This window comes from Castor canadensis, chromosome 14 (genome assembly GCF_047511655.1).
Source record: "Castor canadensis chromosome 14, mCasCan1.hap1v2, whole genome shotgun sequence".
In the NCBI taxonomy this organism is placed as follows: domain Eukaryota; kingdom Metazoa; phylum Chordata; class Mammalia; order Rodentia; family Castoridae; genus Castor; species Castor canadensis.
This window is the reverse complement of record NC_133399.1, coordinates 16041931-16064154: the sequence shown is the minus strand read 5'-3', so window position 1 is coordinate 16064154 and position 22224 is coordinate 16041931. Positions and strand designations below refer to the sequence as shown.

Sequence of the window (22224 nt, the reverse complement as noted above, 5' to 3'; positions counted from 1 at the left end):
GATTATAGACCTGTACCACCACTCCTGACTCCAGGCGGAAATTTAATCCTTTAAGTATTTATGGCATACCTACTACATGCTAGAAATGAAAAATGATTGGGACCCAGTTCTACCCCTAAAAGAGAGGGCAATTGATGAGTACACATATCAGACACTGCAAGATAATTATAATAAAGATATGATAGATTCCTGGGATGGTTATAGCCCTTTTCTCCTTCTCTGAAACCCCTCAAGGTTAAAAAAGAGCCAAAAAGGGAAACCATCTACAATTAGATTACCATAAGCACTAAAGAGTATCCGCCAAAATTTGTGTATTTGGGACCAGATTGAAAAAACAAGTGGAAACAGGGAGCAGTGGAGGGAAGTAGGTGGAAATTTTTTTGAGGGAGCGATGGGGTCTGATTCCTCTGCAGCCCTGAGCACAGGCTCTGTGCACAGCAGAGGCTGGCGCACCCTTGGGGAGATGAGACAACTTGAACTTGTGGTTTTTTTTTTTTTTTTGAGCTACTGGGGTTCAAACTGGGGGCTACACCTTGAGACACTCCACCAGGCCTTTTTTTTGTGATGGATATTTTTTTGAGACAGGGTCTCATGAACTATTTGCCCAGCCTGGCTTTGAACTGAAATCCTCGTGAGCTTCCTGAGTAGCTAGGATTACAGGCATGAGCCACCAGTGCTGGCTTGAACTTGTATTTATTGATCCTCCTCTAGTGGAGGATCAAGAAATGTATGCTTCTTGGTAGGAGAAAATGAAGCCACAGGCTGAGGTTCACAGGGACTTGGCTTGTGTGCCATTGTTTCTCCAGCAGCTACACACTGTCATAGGGCAAGTGCCCAAGAAATATTTGTGGGATGAATGAAAAAACAGTGCCCATAGTTCAAGAAACCTGCTCTGCGCCTGGCTCCTTAACTCAATGTGTCTTATAAGAATCATTCAGGCTTTTGTGTTTCTGAGCCTGGCTTAAAGTCGGATGTTTGTATGTGGAAGACAGATCCAAAGATAAACATATATACAAAAACAAACATGATCATATACAAACTCAGATGTAGAACATGTTTGTAACAGTGGAACTACTCTATGGAACTTGGGGAAAGAGGAAAGGAAAAGAGAATGACAGAGCATCAGTAATATCGCATAAGATAAGATGAGAAGGTAGAGGATATAAGGATATGTATTAAAAGCTGTTGAAAAAGCCAAGCATTGGTGGCTCATGCCTGTAATCCTAGCTACTCAAGAGGCAGAGATCAGGTGGATCATGGTTCAAAGACAACCCTGGCAAATAGTTCTGCAAGACCCTGCCTTGAAAAAACCCTTCACACACACACACACACACACACACACACACACACACACACACACACACACAAAGGCTGGTGGAGTGGTTCAAGGCCCTGAGTTCAAGCCCCAGTACCACCAAAAAAGAAAAGAAAAAGAAAAGGCTGTTGAAAAAAATGGGGGCTGGGGGAGGTAAAGGGGTAAGGGAGAGTGATAGAAGGTGATACACGGATGACAAGCGCAGGAATTTCAGATGCTCAGGGTTCTTGAGCCTGCTCTGAGAATGAAAGCACAGGCAGACTCCAACAGCAGAGGTTGGAAAAATTTTATTTGTAGAGAATTTAGTTGGAGAAAAGAGAAGAGAAAGACTGCATATTAGAGAATGCAGGGGGACCCGGAAACCGGTGATCCCGTGGGCCAGGGTGGGGAGTGGGGTTTTATAGCCTATTTGCATTGCCTGAGGGTGGAGATGCCTTTCAGATGCAAACAGGCATTTCTTAGGGAGGAGAAGTGTCTCCTTGACCACTTATTGCCCTTTTGGGACTTCCCGCAGTCTGTCCTTCAGTCCTTCAAAGGGATTGAATGGACCAGAGTATACTCACAGTGGGCATACTTTGAGACACCTCTTTGAACATCAACTGAAATACTAATGACAAAAAACTGGCCTGTAAAATAAGCACAAGAAGTGTGTGTGGAAGGGGGTACTAGTGGGAGGGGGGAGGGTGAAGGAAGGAGATTAAGGTGATGGTATATGGTAGATGGACTTCATATACCTATATGAAACAGAGCTAAGAAACCTCTTGCAGCTTTAAGTGGGGCTGGGAGGAGGTTGAGGGGGAGAGAGGAATGGGTCAATGTAATAATGCACAATATAAGTCTAATCGGAATTGTCACTATGAATCCCCCCCTTTGCATAATGAAATATATCCTAATAAAAACATTTTAAAATAAATAAGTAAATTTGAAAGAAACAAATCACTCAGACACTTCCTAGGCTGGGCTTGTCCCGCGCCCAGGCAGAGCAAAAGCCACCATTGCCGCGGGAGGCGCGCGCAGGACAATGACCACAGTGCCGCCCGAGGGGAATGCAATGCGGAGCAGCCCCGCCATCTGCACCTCGCAGCCGCCCGGGACCCGCGGAGCCCCGTTCCCCCTTCCCCTCTCCATTAAAGCCAATGAGCCGCACGCCCCTATCCTGGGCAGCCAACTAAATCGATTTAAATGATTCTCGACTTGAGCAAGATGTACCCACAGACAAGACAATCTGGCACAAAATCAGTCTGCTCAGCCCTTTAAATTTACAGTTTCTGAATCCTGTGATCGGATTAAGGAAGAGTTTCAGCTGTTACAGGCCCAATACTGAAGAGGAAGATAGCCTTGAAACAGGGTTGTAAAACATGGTAAACTGTCAATTAAAAGCTGTAACCTCGGACAGAGCTGTAAGGAGTTGCCCATTAGAGCCATGCAAAAGTTTGGGACCAAGATGAAAGGCACCATGCAGAGATAAGCACCCATTCCTGCCTTCCTTTGTCTCCACTTATAAATAAACTTTCCAAAGCAGGCCTCCCCCGCTGCTCTTATCTAAACCTTAGGTCTCTAACCTACTACTAGCCCTACTTTATGGGAGAGCACATTCCTTGTACCCTGATACCCTGCACTGCCTTTTAAATATCCTGTGAATCCTTTGTTCGGGGCTCAGACACTGGTACACATCTGGGCCCGCTAGCGTAAAAATTAAAATCTGAGTTCTCCACTCCTCCGAGTGTTGCTTGGTTTCTCCTCTGACAATATTGCCACAACAATACCACAGTCTGAAGCTGGAATGTGAGAAACTGGCCAGTGAGAAAACTGAGATGCAGTGGCATTGTGTCATGTATTATGAAATGTCCTATGGGTTGAATACAGAAATGCACAAGCAGGCAGAGACTGCCAAGTGGCTAAATGCTATCTGTGCACAAGTCATTCCTTTCCTATCCCAAGAGCAGCAACAACTCCAGGCTCAGTATTTATCATGTGGACTTGGTCTCCCCATGCCTCTGACTCCACACCCTTCAGGACTTTCAGACTCCCGCCTGCCATTCCACCAATCTGTAGCAGTGCTGGGCTTCTGGCCCTCTCCAGTGCCCTGAGTGGTCAATCTCACCTTCCAATTAAAGGTGAGAAAAAGTACCATGATAATGATCACCGAAGAGACAGAGACTAACTCCATCAAGAGCTTTTCTGTGTCCTCAGTCAGCCAGTTTCTGTGGGGCTGAACAGCACAGAAAATCCATAGATCACTCCACGGAGAGCAAAAAGCAGAAAACAGAAGAAAAGGAAATAGCAGTTCACTAAGACAGCGATGGTGAGAAGATGTTGACAACTTAGTGGTTGATGCTTCCAATGAGGATCCTCTTCCCCTTGAGGGAGCCCAGCACATTCCCAGTGGGAGAATGGCCTTGACAAAATATGTCAAAAAGATGCCCCCATCAGCCCCGCCTCCATTGCATTTTCCAGCTGTAAATCCAAAGATTTTAGCCTTAATGAAAAAATCTACTACTCCTGTCTCGAAGTTCAATACCCCTGCTCCTCAAACTGATGTGCCCATCCCAGGCAGTAACTGCACTCCCAGATTGAGGCCTGTACCGGAAAACCAGGAGTGGACCTCTTGGCATTCCACCCAAGAACCCTGAAGGCGGTACCTTGTCCTTATCCAACCCTGTTTGGGATAGTACCTCTTCCTGGGATAAATGGGGAGCTGGCCACTCCTGGAGCCGCCTAGGCTACTGCTGCTGCCAGTGATGGGATTTGACCAACATCATCATATGTGGGTGCCAGCAATCCCTTCAAACCTGACAGGCATTCCAGGAGGAAAACCAGCAAACTCCATCCATGTTTAGTGCAGACAGCCAGATGCACCTGTCTCCTTTCCCCTTGATGCCCTCATTGGACCCGGAATCCCTCCAACCCCACTGCTCACCAAATCAACAACCTCAACCACAGGGATGTATTGTGTGCAGTGACCATCAGGTACCCTGTCAGGCACAAGGGCTGTGTCAAAGTCTGGGACATCAGCCACCCTGGCAACAAGAGCCCCCTGCCTCAGCTGGACTGTCTGAACAGGGCTAACTACATCTGTTCCTGCAGATTGCTCCCTGATGGTCACACCCTAATTGTTAGAGGGGAAGCCAGTACTCTGTCCATCTGGGGCCTGGCAGCTGCAACCCCATGCATCAAGACAGAATTGACATCCTCAGCCCCTGCCTGCTACATCCTGGCCATTAGCCCCCGAATCCAAGGTCTGCTTCTCTGATGCAGTGATGGCAACATTGCAGTGTGGGACTTGCACAATTAGAGCTTGGTGAGACAGTTCCATGGCCACACAGAGGGAGCCAGCTGTGTTGACATTTCTAAAGATGTCACCAAGCTCTGGACAGGAGGTTGGGACAATGCGCTTAGCTCCTGGGACCTATGTGAAGGGCAGCAGCTGCATCAGCATGACTTTACCTCACAGATATTTTCTCTGGGCTATTTCCCAACCGGAGAATGACTTGCAGTGGGGACAAAGAACAGTAATGCGGAGAGCTGTTGTTAAACTATAATCATGAGTCCATTATTATTATTTGTTTTAATGCTTTAAAAAAATCTTTTAAGTCTGTGGATCTGCTGATGTACAGTGCCTTTGCTGCTATGGATCAAAATAAACTTTACTGAGTAAGTAGAAAATTACTTAATTTCATACTAGAAATTTATGGATGCTGCAAGTTGAAATGGAGTATCAATTGACATTCCTAATGTGGTAGCAGGGGGGAAAAGGTGTCTTAAGTGCTTAGTGTTTGATGCCATTAACAGTTTTGTAAAACTGTACAGTATAGAAAGATATTGCTACTAAACTATGTACTGTACATAGTTCTAATGCACTGTATTGACCACCAGTACTTATATAATGGTAGATTGCTGTGCATGCAGACATTTAGGCATTAAAAATAAATAACTTCTATTATGCTTTTCTTTAAAAAAAATCATTCAGCATTATTTTACAAAGGAGAAAATGAAACCCAGAGTGGCCAAGTCACTAGCCCAAGATCACAGCACCCCCTACCAGACAGGGTTTCAAAATGCAACTGAATTGTGGCCTTAGTTTGTCCACCCTGTGTGACTCTAGCTCCATGTCCTCATCATTCTGGGCACCCAGAAACAGAAATAAAACCTTTTCTCCCAAAAAGGAGAGGCATCTGACCAAGGCAGGGTGGGGAAGTCAAGAAAGGCGTCCTAGAAGAGGTAATCTGCAATCTGAGACCAGTTGATTGAGGGCTCAGAATGAAGCCAAATGGTATCTGAGGCAAAATAAGGCCTCAAGGATGGCTCCTCAGCCCAGATCCTACACCCATGATTGCTGTGCGCTTGTTGCCACAGGTTGTAGGGTGAAAGTTGCATGGGAGGGACACCCGTAGGCTTCCTGCTCTGCTGTGTGGTGCTGTGAGTGTGTACATATCTGTGTGCACCTGCAGGTGTGCATCCAGCTCGGTCTTGGTCTGGGGTCTGCCCCTGGCTCCGGTGCAGAGAGCCCTTTGTGTGCATGTTTGGTGTAAGTAATAGAGCCTGAGCACCTGAGCATGGGAGGATAGGTGGGAAGTGGGTACATGAGACACAGTGGTAGCATGCCCCAGTCTATGGAGAAGCAAGGCTGTGCCCCCCAAGAATTCCTGAGAAGCAACACACACACGGGCTGTCTCAGCAGCTGCCCTGAGGAGGGAAGGTCCAGCACAGTCAGTGCTGTGTGTTGCTGCCTCCCTTAGCTCTAGGCTGGCCCAGGCACCCTGAGACCCTGCCTCTCCCTTCTTGGGACAGGCTAGGCTGCAAACACAGAAGAAGTACAGGAGGGCTGAAGAAGGCCCATTTTTCTTTTTAAATGTGAGGGGGTTTTTGGTTTTTTTTGCTACTCTGGAGACAGAGATCAGGAAGATTGAGATTTGAGGCCAGTCTGGGCAAATAGTTCGTGAGACCCTATCTTGAAAATACCCAACACAAAACAGGGCTGGTGGTGTAGTTCAAGTGGTAGAATGCCTGCCTAGCAAGTGGGAGGCCAAGTTCAAAACCAGTACAGTCAGAATAAATAAATTTAAAAAAATGTGAGGGGATTTTTGTTTTGTTTTGATTTTTGTTTGTTTTGCTATACTGGGGATGCACCTGGGACCTCATACATGCTAGGTAAGTGTTCAACCACTGTACTTCAGCCCAAACCCACCCACCTTTTTTTTTGTAGGCAGGGTCTGGCTTGAACACAGTACCCTCCTGCCTCAGATTCCATAGTGCTAGGATTACAGCATGAACCACCATGCCTGGCATGATCTCCTTTCTTTACTTCTTCCATTCCAACACCTCTGGGGACACATACTAATAAATCAGTAGGGGGTTCTGAATCATGGGGACCCCAAGATTCATGGGAAACCCATGTCGAGGACACATCTGTTTGAAAATTTTCCTTAAAGTTTCTCCTGTGGTTTGGGAGAACGGTGATGTGACAGATGTCTTTCACAAAGTGGCATTCAGTTTTTGTAGTCTTTTAGGGAAACTCAATGCTGCTGGTCGACCATTATATTATTTCTTCAGACAAAGAAATGAATCTTGTGACCTGAAGTCTGTTTTGCAGCCTGTTTTTTTCTCTTGGCTCTTGATCATGGTGCCTTGTCTCCTTACACATTTAAGTTTTTTTTATTCATTTACTTATCTATTCATTCTTTTTTTTTTATTGTGAGCTACACTTGTGTGTGTGTGTGTGTGTGTGTGTGGTACTGGGATTTGAATTCAGTGCTTCCTAGGCAGATGCTCTACCACTGGAGCCACTCCGCCAACCTTTTTTTATGTTGGGTATTTTTGAAATAGGTTCTCTCTTTTTTTTTTTTTTTTTTTACCCAGACTGGCCTCAAACCTCGATCCTCCTGATCTCTGCCTCCCAAGTTGCTAGGATTATAGGCATAAGCCACCAGTGCCCAGCCCATCTTGGAATTTTTTTGGAGAGTCTTCAGACAGTATTCATCTCACTAGCATACAAAGGACAGTCATCACTCCAGGGATGCCAAGCGTCTTAGAAACTCTTCTGTCAAGCCAGTCATGATGGCTCATACCTGTGTGATCACAGCACTTGGGCACTAGAAGCAGGAGGATTGAGAGTTCAAGGCCAATGTGGGCTACACAGTGAGTTCAAGGCCAGCCTGAACTATATAGTGGATCGTATCTCAAAAAAAAACAAAAAACCAAAAAAAAAAAACAGAAGAGAAACTCTAATGGAAGGAGCCTAGAACTAAGATACAATAGGGTAGCCCTCTTTAAGCACAATTTTGCTTTCCAAGGTTTTGGCTACCCTTGGTCCAAAATATTAAATAGAAAATGATTCAGGATCATCATTGACAAATGATCCTCCTTCTGATATATCAGAAGGTCAACAGTAACCCAGGCCTATGATTGGCAATATCTTTCCCTTCATGTCATCTCATCATATAGGCATTGTGTCATTTCACATCATCACAAGAAGGACAGGTACAGTATAAGATATCTTGAGAGAGAGAGAGAAACCACATTCACACCCTTTTTTATTATTTTCTATTTTCTATTATTATTTTCTATTTTATTATTAGTTATTGTTGTCATAATTTTTCTATTTTATTATTAGTTACTGTTGTCAATCTGTTACTGTACCTAATTTGTAAATTAAACTTTATCATAGGTATGCATGTACATGAGAAAAAAACATAGTGTACATAGGGTTTGGTACTATCTGAGGTCTCAGACAGCCACTGGGCTCTTGGAATGTATCCCCATAGATAAAAAGGGCCTGCTGTAATATTATGTGGGTACCCTCAATGAGCATATAATGTGACAGGAAGGGAGAACAGAACATGGTAGGTAGTCATGCCTTTAATCCCAGCACTTAGAAGGGTGAGGCAGGAGGATTCCAGTTTGAGGCCAGATTCTGCCCCCGACCACACTGAGGCAGGTTAGAAGTAAGAAAAGTTTGGGGTTCCTGTAGGTTGCCTGGGGATGGCCCAAACCACCCTCACCTGGTCAGGAACCACTTATGCCCCTCCCTATTTGTTCATTATTGGGTGGGAATCTCAACCACCCTCACCTGGCCGGGAACCACCCATGCCCCTGCCAATCATCAATTATTGGCTGGGAATCTCCTTCCCTTCCTATAGGTTATTGTAGGTTTTAAAATTACCTGAAGGGAGAAACACACTCTGAGCTTCGGGCTTCCACCTGGACCCTGCCACTCTTCCCTTTGTATTCATTTTCCTTAACTTTTAATAAATTCTCTTTACACCCACTTGTCCTACCATGAATTCTTTCTAGAGGAATATGAAAAGTTTGGAATTCTTCTGATCACAGGCTGCACCACTCCCAAAATGGACATGGTACTCACTCAAGAAATCACACCCAGCTGGGCACCGGTGGCTCACAACTGTAATCCTAGCTACTTAGGAAGCAGAGATCAGGAGGATCACAGTTCAGAGCTAACCCAGGCAATAGTTCATTAGACGCTACCTTGAAAAACCCCATCACAAAAAAGGGCTGGTGGAGTGGCTTCAGGTGTAGGCCCCGAGTTCAAGCCCCAGTCCTGCAAAAAAAAAAAAAAAAAAAAAAAAAAGGAAATCATATCCTATCTTGGAAGACAGCTTCAAATCAAACATTTAAATTGAGTGATTGAGAGAGCCTGGAGTGGATTCTACTTGAATACAGGTACACTATTAAAAAAAGTAAGTTATTTATACAATGCTTAGGATTTAGCAATAGAAATTGAAACTGGAATTTTGGACCCAAGACCCAAACTCCTGAGATTTCATATGGCAGGTTCAGCCACCCGTTCCTAAATGCCAAATAAAGAGGCACAGTGAAGGCAGAGAAAGGAGGTTTATTACACTGCTAGGGACATGCCATAGGAAGAGGCAGAGTAAGCACTCAGCTAATCTTCAGCCATCTTCGGGGTACAGACATGAGCTAAAGGTTTAAATAGATAAGAGAACTGGGAGCAGGGGACAAAGGTATGCATAGTTAAACAGCCCCATCACAGGTGTAGTTGTGACTGGTGGAGCAGTCTTGGTCAGGCAGGTGGTCTGGCCCAGTTTTGGAAAGTTATCACCTGGAGGGAGTAATCTGGTTCCTGTTTGAGAGGATTCTTGGGATAATTGTCCTCACTGGGAGGGTGGCAGCTCCAGGTGGCTCCAGTTTATTGTCATAAAGATATTATCAGTTTTGTCCTTTTTGGAATCCAAATGATTGTAAAGTGACTGTAAAGAGAATGGCTTAGCGCAAAGACAGATACAAAATTGAGACAGAGATGCCAAGCTTTTCCTGTTTTTAGTTAATTTGTGGACTCAAGGAGTCAGTAGTGCTCTTCAGCAAAAGCAGCTTGAGTGCCTCTTACAAAATGGGTAGGTCAATGGTGGTAGGAGTGGGGTCCCTTAGGCACTGAACATCTGGTGACAACCACGTACTGATGAAGAGCAGGGAGTTGCTGAAGCAGAGGAAAAAAGAGTTCAAATATGGGGGGAAATAGTTAGATGGCATACTTCTAAAAAGAACTTGAAAAGGAGCAAATATTCACCAATTACTAAATTCATATAAAGTATCTTAGAATTTGCCTCCTCTACTTTACATACATTTTTCTTAATTTTTACTTTTGGCAGTACTGGGGTTTGAACTTAATTTTTACTTTTGGCAGTACTGGGGTCTACACTTCCTAGACAGGCATTTTGACATTTGAGCCACTCTGCCAGACCCTGTACATATAAATACCAGAGAAAAAGCAGGGACTCTACTAATGTTTCATTCAAACAATCTGTCTCCTTTAATTCATCAATGCTGGAGTGAAAACAGGTAAATAACCTGCAGCTGGGAGCAAAGGCCTCAGGCCAGTGACTCCAAGCTGCGGTCCATCCGCCTACAAAGGGAGGACAATGAGTTCCCTCTTGGTGCTTCCCTGGCAGCTGCCCTCCCCTGTATGTGGCCTCCAACTGCTCAGAACAGAAACAGGAGTGGTGACAAGTGAGAAACTGCAGAGCACTGGAAAGCAGGAGTCACACATGAAGCTACAGTTGACAGGACCTAAGTGCTTTCTGAGGTTGTAATTCTGGTTTCCTTGGGGCTGTATTCTGGACAGTGTTTTCGTTTGGGCATGCATAGAGTTGCTGGAGCCAGACCATAATTTGTATATCTGAAGAAAATCTGTGGTCAGGCTTAAAAAAAGGCAGTCCCCAGGCTTTATGCACTTGACAGTTGAGGTCAGAACATTAATAACTCCAGGTGAGAGTTTCCCTCTGGTAAATCTTGAGGTGGTGAAAAAGGGAGCGTTCCCATTTGGGGAGGAGGGGACAGCAGAGTTCAATGCATAGGTGCCCTGCCTCAGCACCCAAGAGTGATGCACTCCGGAGCTCCATTTAGTCATCAGCTGGCTCCCAAGATCCAAACTTGGGAGTATGTTTAATTTTCTAAATGTGAGTTTTCCTGTGACCTGTGTGAAGCAGACTGCATGCCTGAGCTAATTCAAATGTCTGCTTTTCTTCCCCCTTGATTTGTTTATAGAGTATTACTGCCATACAACTCCAGATTTTTCCCTGTTTGCGGGTTTTTATTTTCTTGGTCAAAAATAAGTAGATTGAGAGAAGGCATAAGTAAGCCTTGGCATCCTCTCATCCCCAATTTTTGACATCTGACATCAAGTCCTGTCTTTTGCTCCAGTGTGCCCTGGCCTGGCCTAGGACCTCCTCCTTCCCTAAGGTCAGGGGATGTCTGTCTCCATGGGAAGTTTCCAGGGACTCTGGAATTCCCTACACTTGTGACCCCATTTCCAATAGGAAGAAGCAAGAAGAGCCCATTGAGTGTAGTAAGAAGCAAGTTCTGCTTAAATCCAATTACCCCCAGAGGCAGCGGCGCTGGAAGGGCTGTACCCGCGTCTGTGGCTCTCTTTTCAGCTCCACACATCCATCTTAATAGACCGCTCAGTATTCAGGACTCAGGGGCGGGCCCTGGATCAGTGCCCAATCAGGATCTCAGTAACGGCTAAAAACTACCCATTCAGAAGCGTCGGTAACCCCCCACCCCCCCCCCACCCCCATGCTGGACGATCCGGGAATCTTTTCTTCTGCGCAGCCGCAGATTGGCGACTCTGTCTGGGTGGCCGAGGGGCGCGTGGCGGCTCCGCCTTTGTTGTGCTGTGACCTCCAATGACCTCAGGAGCTGTAGGGAGGACGCTGGGAGACCCCGGAGGCCGGGAAATGGTGAGTGTTGCGGACGTGGGAACGGTGTCGGGGAGCGGTGCTGTTGGAACTGGGCGGCACCGGCTGTGGCGGGACCCAGATCTTCTCCACTCCCTCTGCCCCTTGTCAGCTCTGCGGCCGAGTCCGCGTCAGGCTCCGCTCGGTCTCCGGTTCCTTCCGGCCGCCGGGACCGCGGCACCTGTCGCGGCCCTGCACGGTGACTTGGTCCCGGCCCAGAGCCCGGTGGGCAGCTCGGTGCCCGCAGCCCCGCGTCTCCCCAGCCTGTGCGGTGATGCTGGGGTCGTGAGGAGACCCCTGTCACCTCAGCCCCTCCTTTCTCCCCTTGGAGGACCGGTTTCCTTCAGTGTTTTCCAAATACTCAAATCCTGGCTTCTCTGCATAGCACTTTCTAGGTGTCAGGCCGTTTTCAGCTGCTACTAAGTAAATCTCACAGATTGAGAAGAGAAATTTATTTGGCTCGGGGTTCTCGTCCAAGGTGACATGTGGCTTCCTGTTGGCAGAGGCCTGAAGTGGCACACGTCCAGAGAAAGGGAGCTCAGGAAGGACCTAGGCTTTCATAGCCGACCCACTTCTGTTTTTTTTTTTTTCCTTCCCTGACCCACTCTTAAAATGATCCTTCAATCCGTTAAATCATGAATGCATTAATCCATTCATAAGGGCAGATTCCAAAATCAACCTCTTGAAGGTCCCACCCGCCCCGCCTCCCCAATATCTCAGAATTGAGTTTCAGAGGGGACAAGCTGGGGCTGGCGATACATCCCCAGATTTTTAGATCTCCCCTACATTCCCTAAGTCCAGCCTGATGTTGACATTATCAACCGGTTTCCTCCTGTTGATCTATTTTAGCTTCAGTGTTTTATTGTCACTTTCTACAAGCCAATAAATGCCTCTTTTAAAAAGATAAGTTTTTGTAAACATTTCAGGGAGAAGAAATCAGAGAATAATAACTACTACCTTACACTAGTGTTATCTGTGTACATCTCCACCTTTTAATGTTTTTTTTTTAAGCCAGGTTCTTTGTATGTAGCCCAGGCTGCCCTCAAACTCGGGATCCTCCAGCCTCAGTCTCCCTAGTGCTGGAATTACAGGCTTGTACTACCATACTGGCTCCCTTTATCTTCTTTAGGTGTAAACAGCTTACCAGAATGTCCTTTGCTTGAGGTTTCCCTTGGAGTGTGTGTGTGTGTAGTCCCAAGGTTTGAACTCCTGAATTTGCTTGCTAGGCAGGTGCTCTACCGCTTAAGCCTCACCCTCAGACCTTTTTGCTCCTGTTATTCTGGTCCAGTCTGGCCTGGACCATGATCTTCCTGTTTTAGGCTCACCCCGCCCCCCCCAGCCTCCCCACCCCATAGCTGGGATGACAGGTACATGCCACCAAGCCCAGCCTTTTTTTTTACTTTGTTAGAACTGGGGGTTTGAACTCAGGGCCTCACGCTTGCTAGGCAGGCACTCTTACCATTTGAGACACTGCCAGCTCTCCATGCCCAGCTTTTTTCCATTTAGGTGGGGGAGGGATCTCACAGACTTTTTGCCTCCCAATCTCAGCCTCCCATATAGCTTGGGATGACAGGTGTGCAGCCACTGTGCACTCCACCAGCCCTTTTTTGTGTTGGGTTTTTTCAAGATAGGCTCTGGTTAACTGTTTGCCTGGGCTGGCTTGGAACTGTGATTCTCCTGCTCTTTGCCTCCTGAGTAGCTAAGATTACAGGCATGAGCCACCAGTGCCCAGCAAGTAAAGACTCTTGCTTATCTATCTATCTATCTATCTATCTGTTTATTTATTTAGTGGTACTGACATTTGAACTCAGGACCTTGCACTTGCTGGGCAGGCACTCCAGCACTTGAGTCATGCCACTAGCTTCCAGCTATTGGTTTTGCTCAGGTTGACCTTGAACCACCATCTTTCCTATCTCAGCCTCCCAAGTAGCTGGGACTACAGGCATGAGCCTCCAACACGCAGCTCTTTTTTTATTTTTTATAGGTTTACAGTTTTACCTATTTTGAATTTTCAGGAAATCAATATTTAGTATCATGCTCAAGGTTTTTTTTTTTTTTTCCATGTTTTTCCCCCCTCCATCTGTTAAACATACCTGTCAAGGTTGTGATTCAGCCCTGTCCTCAACTCATTGCACTGCTTGTAGGACTTGTTTTTGTTTTTTTTTTTTAATTGTCCCCAAGTGCTAAAAGTCATATATTTTTACACAGCGGGAAAACTTGGTTTGTAGATTATAAATGAATTCAGATTCAGTAGGAAATGTATAGTGCGGATTAACCATCTGATTTATTATGCATGTGTGTTTATTCTTGTGATATGCCAACACTTGGGATGGTCTAATTTATTTATTTTTGTCCATCTAGTGTCAAACAGCGTCTTTGTATGCTAATGTATCTTTCCCTATATAGTGATTACCACTGGAAATTGTTTCTCTTTTATATATTTTTGGTACTATATAAATGGTGTTTTTTTGGTTTTGTTTCGTTTTGAATTTTTTAGTGGTACTGGAGTTTGAACCCAGGGCCTCATCCTTGCTAGGCAAACACTCTACCACTTGAGCCACACCCCCAACCCTTTTTTGCTTTAGTTATTTTTCACATAGGTTCTCCTGTTTCTGTCCAAGGCTGAACTCAATCTGAGATCCTCCTACCTACAACTTCTTGCATAGCTTGGATTATAACTATGTACCACCATACCTTGCTTGTTTGTTGAGATGGGTATGACTAACTTTTTACCCTGACTGGACTTGAACCAAGATCCCCCTGACCTCTGCCTTCCAAGTAGCAGGGATTATAAGCATGAGCTACATGCCCAGCCCTATGGACAATATTTTATTCACATCTTTGTTGTTTTTTTTCTACTGATTTCCTTTAGTACTTCCACTATAGTTGTCTGTATCCTGTTGAGCATAGTTAAGACAGTTGCTTTAAAGTCTTTGTTCAGTATCTGAAGTTTCTCAGGGATGGTTTATTTCAAATAACTTTTTTTTTCCATTGATGAACCTGTTTTTCTAGTTTTTCTATAATCTTTGTGATCTTTTTGTTGAAAAGTAGACATTGGAATATTTTAATGGGATAACTCTGGAAATAAGATTCTCCCCCTTCTCCATTGTTTAGTATTCTTGTGAAAATATAGTTATCAGTTTGTCTTATAAATTTCCAAGGTGTGTTTTTTTTCTTTTGGCAGCACTGGGGCTTGAACTCTGGGCCTCATGCTTGCTAGGCAGGCGCTCTTACCACTTGAGCTACTTTGCCAGCACTCCAAGGTGTTTTTTGCAGACTTATTTGTTGTATATAGTCACTGAGGTCTCTGTTCTTTTAGCTTGTGTTCAGCCAGAGTTTTTACAGAGATTTTCTTGAATTTCAGGATCTGAAAAAGAATAAGGCTGTATGCCAGTGGCTGATGCCTGTAATCCTAGCTATGTAGGCGACAGAAATAGGGAGGATCGTGGTTCGAAACTAGCCTGGGCAAGTAGTCCAAGAGACCCTATCTTGAAAAAAACCCTTCACAACAAAGGGCTTATGGAGTGGCTCAGGGTGTAGGCCCAGAGTTCAAACCCCAGTACTGAAAAAAAAAAAAAAAGAAGAAGAAAAAGAAATAACCTCACCTCTCTGTCTTTACAGATGTCTCTGTGCTGAGGCCTTTCTTTAATATTAGACAGGGTGTTTAAAACTCTACTTCAGCCTTCATTTCCTGCTGAACTCTGTCTTGAGAGAACTGGCAGCTTCTCAATTCTTTTCTAAAAGTGTGGTGTTTCCTGTTTATTCATAGGACCTCCTCAATTTCCCACTATATCTGAGTGCTTTTTTTTTTTTTATGCTACTAGGGTTTGAACTCAAGGGCTTTGTGCTTGCCAGGCTGCCACCCTACCTGAGTGCTTTTGAGTATCATAATTTCATTTCTTCTTTGAGGGCGGGGGGGCAGGACATGTAAGCGGGAAGAAACTGAGGATTGAACTTGAGGCCTCATGCTTCCTAGGCAAGTAAGTGCTCTTTCCCTTATGCCACACCCCCAGTCTTTAACTAAGGTAATTTCTGAAGGAAGTTTTTCCTCCAGCCTCCCATAATGTTTTTGTTTTTGTAAATTGTCCATTATGGAGGATTTCATTGTGATATTTCTACATATAATATTCTTTGATTATATTCACCCCCTCTATTACACTTTCTTATTTCTCCCCCACCCCCCATAGTGTTTTTTGTTTTTTTGGTTTTTAGTATGGGGATTGAACCCAGGGTTTCATGCATACTAGGCAAACACTTAACCACTAAACTACATCTCCAGCCCACCACCCCACCTCGTGTTTTAATGTTTTCTTCTAAGAGTTGTTTAGTTTTAGCTCTTATCCCTAGGTCTTAGATACACTTTAATGTTATTTTTATATATGCTAAAAGGTAAGAGTTCAACTTCATTCTTTTACATTTTCTTTTTTACATGTGGCTATCCAGATTTCCTTGTGATGTTATTTGAAGTCTGTCCTTTTCCTATAGAATGATCTTGCATTCTTGTCACAAAAGTCATTTTACCATAGATGTATGGCATTCTTTCTGGACTATTGTGTTTCATTGGCTTGTATCCTTCACTACATTGTTTTGGGGTTTTTTGTTTGTTTGGTTTGGTGGGATGGGGGTTTGAACTCAGGGCTTCAAGCTTGCAAAACAGGCACTTTGCTGCTTGAGCCACACCTCCAGTCCATTTTGTTCTGGTTATTTTATGGGGTTTTTTTTTTTGTTTGGTTTTTAAGGAACTTACTTAATCAGACCTTTGGAGGACTCTAGAAATCTGCATTTTTGGTTTTGATTAAGAGTGTAGTTTGAGGGAGCAATTTTACTTTTCATTGTGAACCAGATTATCTGTACAGTAAAATCATATAATTAAACAAAAACTTTATTTATACAAAGTATTAAGATATCTAAATACAATCTCATTTTCTGTGTACAATTGTATTAATAAGTATACTAAATCGAAAGCTATACAATGAGAAACATTGAAGACACTTATGAATTTCCATTTTTCATTGAGCATCAAAAACCACCAATCTGTTAGTCCTTTTCTTGTACATTATTCTTTATCCACAATCTGTGCATCTGATTGGATCCCTGGATTTTATTTCATGTTCTGTGTGGCATTCTCCACAGATATAGATCATTGGCTGCTGCTTTGGGGGTTGAATGTCCTTCTGGGTGTCCATGGTTAGCCCCTCAATGGCCCACATATGCAGTACAAGGAAACTTTACTCCACACTCCCCTGTCGCTGCTGTGACACTATCCTGTTCTGGTTATTTTGGAGATAGGATCTTGTGAACTTTTTGCCCAAGGTTGTTTCAAACCTCAATCCTCCCAATCTCAGCCTCGCAAGTAGTTAGAATTACAGGTGTGAGCTACTGGTGCCTGGCTCACCATGTTGTTTTGATTACTGGTTTTTTTGTTTGGGGTTGTTTTTTTTTTTTTTTTTGAACTCTGGACCTCATGCTTGCTAAGCAGGCGCTCTACCACTTGAGTCACTCCACCAGCCCTTTGTTTTGATTCCTGTACCACTGAGTAGGTATTGAGGACTTCTATTAATATTCATAAAGGACATTTGTCTGCAGTTCTCTCACTGTCGACTATCATTCTTAGCCTAATTTTGGCCTCATGGGATGAATTTGGAAATGCTCGCTTCATTTTTTTTTGAGGGGGGGGAAAGAGTTTAAGAATTGGTAATGATCTGTCCTTAAATGTTTGGTAGATTGCACCAGTGAAATGATTTGACTCCTGGGTTTTAGTTTTCTGGGCTGTTTTTGGTTACTGCATTAATCTTTTATTCATTGCTCAGATTTTCTTTTTTTTTTTTTTCACAACTCAGTGGATTTCGGGTTTCTAGACATTTTTACACTTTTTCCTCATTACCCTATTTATTGGTGTGCCTTAGAGACTTTTTTGTTTTTTGAAGATGACATAATCTTGCTACATAGTACTAGGCTGACCTCAAACACGGTTTTCCTGTTTCAGTCTCCCAAGTACTGGGATTATAGATAGTACCACCAGGCTCGGCTAGAGATTTCTTAAGTAAGGTGTGAAGCATTCAGTTCTTAATTGTATTCCACTGCTGTTATACAGGAGCCTTATTGATGGGATTAGTTGTAGAGGGAGGGCAATCACTCCATTGGTGTAAGTATTTTCATCCTCACCCTTTATTTGAGGTTGGAAGGTGACAGAGGGATAGAGCTGGGTGTTTCCCTTGCCCCTCAGGGTCTGGCTGTTGCCATGATTTTTGGAGATGGTTTGAGTGTCCACCAAAGCTTCACATGTTGAAATTTATTCTCCATTGTTAGGAATTAAAAGCGTGGAAATTTAATCTAACCATGGTGTTTAGATTTGGGCCTTTAGGAAGTGGTTAGGAATAGAGATAGTCATTAGGGCAGAGCTCCCATGATTGAATGTTTTCCTTGTACCTCCAGAACTATGAGCCAAAATAAAGCTCTTTTGTTTATAAAATAGCCTGTCTAAGGTATTTTGCTATAGAACATAAAGTTCTTATAACATACCAGTTTGTGAGGTTTTGAGAAATGGTTTTGAAGGCAAGACTTGATAAAAAGAACAGACTTCTCTGGATATATTTCTGAACAGCTACTTCTCTTTCCCCCTAGTGGAAGCAGGATACAATTTTTCTCCGACTGTCACTGTGAGAACTGGAGGTAAAATGCACAAATGGAGACTTCGTAAGACTGGGCTCACTCTAATTTTTACCTCTCAAACTTGTCCACACTCAGCCTTCAGTAATTCATCAACTACAGTTTAGTTCAAGTTTTTCTTTTATTTAACTTGTATAACACTTCACAAAGGTTTCTGTTTGCAGGTGCAATTCTCTTACTAGTTAGATTGGTTGGGCCTTTCTGAAAATTAAGGTTCCAGATGCTATCAAAAGTTGAACTTTGGGAATGACTGTTCTAAGGATACAGTCTCAGGACCACTAATGTAACTCCTGCACACTGGCACTTTGTGATGATGGGCCACAGGCCCTCTGTTCAAAAAGACATTGTGGGTGAGCCAAGTTGTACATCTTACTACTTGAACTTACCCATAAGAACCATGTGTTCTTGGTCAGCTTTGCTTTAGTGAATACTTCAAATCTAGCATAAGAATTTCTGTGAGGGAGGATGTGAGCGTGGACAGAGGGTAAGGCTGACCACCAAGTCATAGAAGAACTTCACAGCATCTTGTGAACTCTTATGAATCAAGTATAGATCATCAGTGCTGACTGTCTCACCCTTCCTCCATTAAACATATATTAGGACTTGATAATCTTTGAGGATGTGGCTGTGAACTTCACCCAGGAAGAGTGGGCTCTGCTGGATCCTTCCCAGAAGAAGCTCTACAAAGATGTGATGCTGGAAACCTTCAGGAGCCTGGCTGCTGTAGGTAAGGGTGACGTCATCATTCCTTCATTTAGTCAACTAGAAATCATTTGATTCTTGCTCAATCAATGCTGACCAATGAGTTGGTATGTGGAAAGGGTACACATTGGTGAACAAGTTAATCACAGTTGCCATGAACATAAAATCAAATAATTTGTCAACAGTGTTGTGGTAATTCCTAATGATTTTTTCTGTGTTCACATTTTAGGAGTAAAATGGGAAGACCAGAACATTGAAGATGAATGTACAAATCACAAGAGAAATCTAAGGTAAGTTATACTAGCAAGAGAAAGCAATGTCCCTGGAAATTTTAAAAACAAATTAAAATAAATTAAAAATTTATTTATTTATTTATTGGCAGTACTGGGGTTTGAACTCAAGACCTCACATGTGCTAGGCAGACACTCTACCACTTGAGCCACACCCCAGCCCAAATTTATTTATTTATATAGTTTCCTCTAAAAATGTATACATAAATGTGACATTGATGTTCACAGTTTACCAAAGAGTTCACTTGGAAACAGTATTAAGAAACCTGATATGGGGCTGGTGGAGTGGCTCACCTGCTTAGCAAGTGTGAGGCCCTGAGTTCAAACTCCAGTACCACCAAAAGAAAGAAAAGGAAGGGAGGGAGGAGAAAAGAAGGAAGGGAAAGAAAAGAAAGAAAGAAACCACTGATATGAATATTTGTGATTTGATAGTAGCCTTTTGCAGAATGTTAATTATTGTAAAATGTAATTCTAATATCTCAATAGGTATTCATTAATAGACAAGCCCTCAGTAATGTGTTTCTTCTGTTTTACAGAACTCAAATGATGGAGAGACTCTGTGAACAAGAAGAAGGGAGCCAGTGTAGAGAACCCTTCAGCTTTACTCCAGAGCCTCTTGTGAACCAGAAAACTCATCCAGAAGTAACACCCCATTACAGCCGCATGGGTGTAGAAGTTCTCGTTGGTCAGTCATCCTTTAAGAGGCACATCACATCCGACTCTGAACATGGGCTACTTGAGTATCAGGGATATAGAGAAAAACTCTATGAACGTGAACGACATGATAAAGCCTTTAGGTGGCCTGATTGCATTAAGAATTATGAAAAGAGTCACCCTGGGGAGAAACTCTATGAATGTAAACAGTGTGGGAAAGCCTTCAAGAGTTTCAGTTCTGTTCAGATACATGAAAGAGTGCACAATGGAGTGAAACCTTACAGATGTAAGCAATGTGGGAAAGCCTTCAGTTGTTCCAGTTATATTCGAATACATGAAAGAACTCATACTGGAGAGAAGCCCTATGAGTGCAAGCAGTGTGGGAAGACATTCACTTATCTCCAGAGTGTTCGAAGACACATGATAATGCACAGTGGAGATGGACCATATAAGTGTGAAGTGTGTGGGAAAACATTTCATTATCCCAGTTTATTTCGTATTCATGAAAGGACTCACAGTGGAGAGAAACCCTATGAATGTAAGCAGTGTGGGAAGGCCTTTAAGTGCTCCAGTTCTATTCGCAATCATGAAACCACGCACACTGGAGAGAAACCCTATGAGTGTAAGCAGTGTGGGAAAGCCTTCAGTTGTCCCAGCTACATTCGGATGCATGTGAGAACACATGCTGGGGAGAAGCCCTATGAATGTAAGGAATGTGGGAAAATATTCACTTGTCTCAAAAGTGTTCGAAGACACATGGTAACACACAGTGGAGACAGGCCTTATAAGTGTAAGCAATGTGGGAAAGCTTTCAGCAGTTCTAGTTATGTGAAAATTCATGAAAGAACACACACTGGGGAGAAGCCCTACGAATGTAAGCAGTGTGGGAAAGCCTTAAGTAGTTCCAATTCCTTTAGACGACATGAAAGAACTCACACTGGAGAGAAACCTTACGAATGTATTGAATGTGGGAAGGCCTTCAAGTGTCTCAATTCCTTGTATAAACATGGAAGGATTCACATTGGAGAATATGTATGTAAAACGTGATAAAGTCATCTTTTGTATCAGTCATAGATACATACATGAAAGCATTTTAGTGTACAGCAACTCTGTGGCTATAAGGAATGTTGGAAAACACTTTTTCTGGTTGCTTTTATGAGTTGAGTTTTTTCTGTTTGTTTTTGGGTGGTACTTGGGTTTGTACTCGGGTTCTCACCCTTGCTAGGCAGATGCTCTACCCCACTTGAGTCCTTCCGCCAGCCTGTTCTGTTTGCTTTTAAAAGAATGAAAGAACTGATACTGGAGAGAAATCCTACCTAATGAATGCAGGAAAGCTGATAATCACACAGCCTTTCTAGCACACATGAAAGTTTACTGTAGAGAGAATTAACAATGGAAAGAGTTTGGGAAAGCCAGGCACCAGTAGCTAATGCCTGTAATCCTAGCTACTCAGGAGGCAGCGATCAGGAGGATTGTGGTTCAAAGTCAGCATGGTCTCACAATACCCTATCTCAAAAAACCCTTCACAAAAATAGGGCTGGTGGAGTGGCTGAAGGTGAAGGTCATGAGTTCAAGCCCTAGTACCACCAAAAAAAAAAAAAGTTTGGGAAGGCTTTTAGTCCTTGCAATTTTAGTTTTCTTTTTTTGTCAGTACTGGAGTTTGAACTCAGGGCCTCCTGCTTGCTATGGCAACTGTGATTAACTTCACCAGTGTGTACCCTTTCCACATACCAAATCATGTTATTTTTCCAACAGGGTCTCGTGTTTTTCCACAGCAGGAGCCTCAGTCTTTCTGTGCATGCCAGGCCAGCTCCAAACAAATCTTCAGGACTTGTTTTTGCTTTTCTTATTTATACACTGAACTATCCCCTAAGATGACTGGACACTGCTTCTCATAATGTACCTCAGCTAAAATATATAAATGTACTTATTCCTTAGCACACTGTATAATACTTTCTTAAAATTCTCTTTGTGAGTCAAGTGAGACTCAAAGTTTAGATGAATTGTCAGAACACAAACCTAGCAAGGGACAGAGACTTGATCACTATTCCAATCAGGCCGCTCTCAGGTGATATGTTTAATTTGTTAACATCCCTCATGTCATAATTACAGACTCAAATCACAAAGAGTTCAGCACAAATAATCCAGGCACTAAGGACTCATACTATAGTAACGTGAAGTGAACAAATTCTTGCAGTCCACCATATCTTGGGTGACTCTCAACTGACTCCCCCATGAACTGTTAATCCACGGGACCCTTGAGGCCAGTACCCTGGCCTCAATGCCAATTCTAAAATAATGAGAGCATTGTTTTGAGGAAAAGCAAATAAGGTTTGTTGTTCATCAGGCAAATAGGAGGACAGGGAGAGTCAACCTCTCG

General features: G+C 43.4%; 1 protein-coding gene and 2 pseudogenes across 1 annotated transcript; 2 read left to right on the top strand and 1 right to left on the bottom strand.

The window, feature by feature from the left end:
* Positions 1 to 2497: 2497 nt before the first annotated feature.
* Positions 2498 to 4964, top strand: LOC109697878 (transducin-like enhancer protein 4; annotated as a pseudogene).
* A 6437-nt stretch (positions 4965 to 11401) lies between these two features.
* On the top strand, positions 11402 to 21781 carry LOC109697877 (uncharacterized). The gene is made up of 4 exons (XM_020181767.2): positions 11402 to 11532; positions 18799 to 18925; positions 19130 to 19190; positions 19727 to 21781. The coding sequence occupies exons 1-4, from the start codon at positions 11479 to 11481 to the stop codon at positions 20889 to 20891; spliced, it is 1407 nt and encodes a 468-aa protein (XP_020037356.2). The 5' UTR covers positions 11402 to 11478; the 3' UTR covers positions 20892 to 21781.
* On the bottom strand, positions 16539 to 16756 carry LOC109697876 (DNA-directed RNA polymerases I, II, and III subunit RPABC4 pseudogene; annotated as a pseudogene).
* Positions 21782 to 22224: the final 443 nt, after the last annotated feature.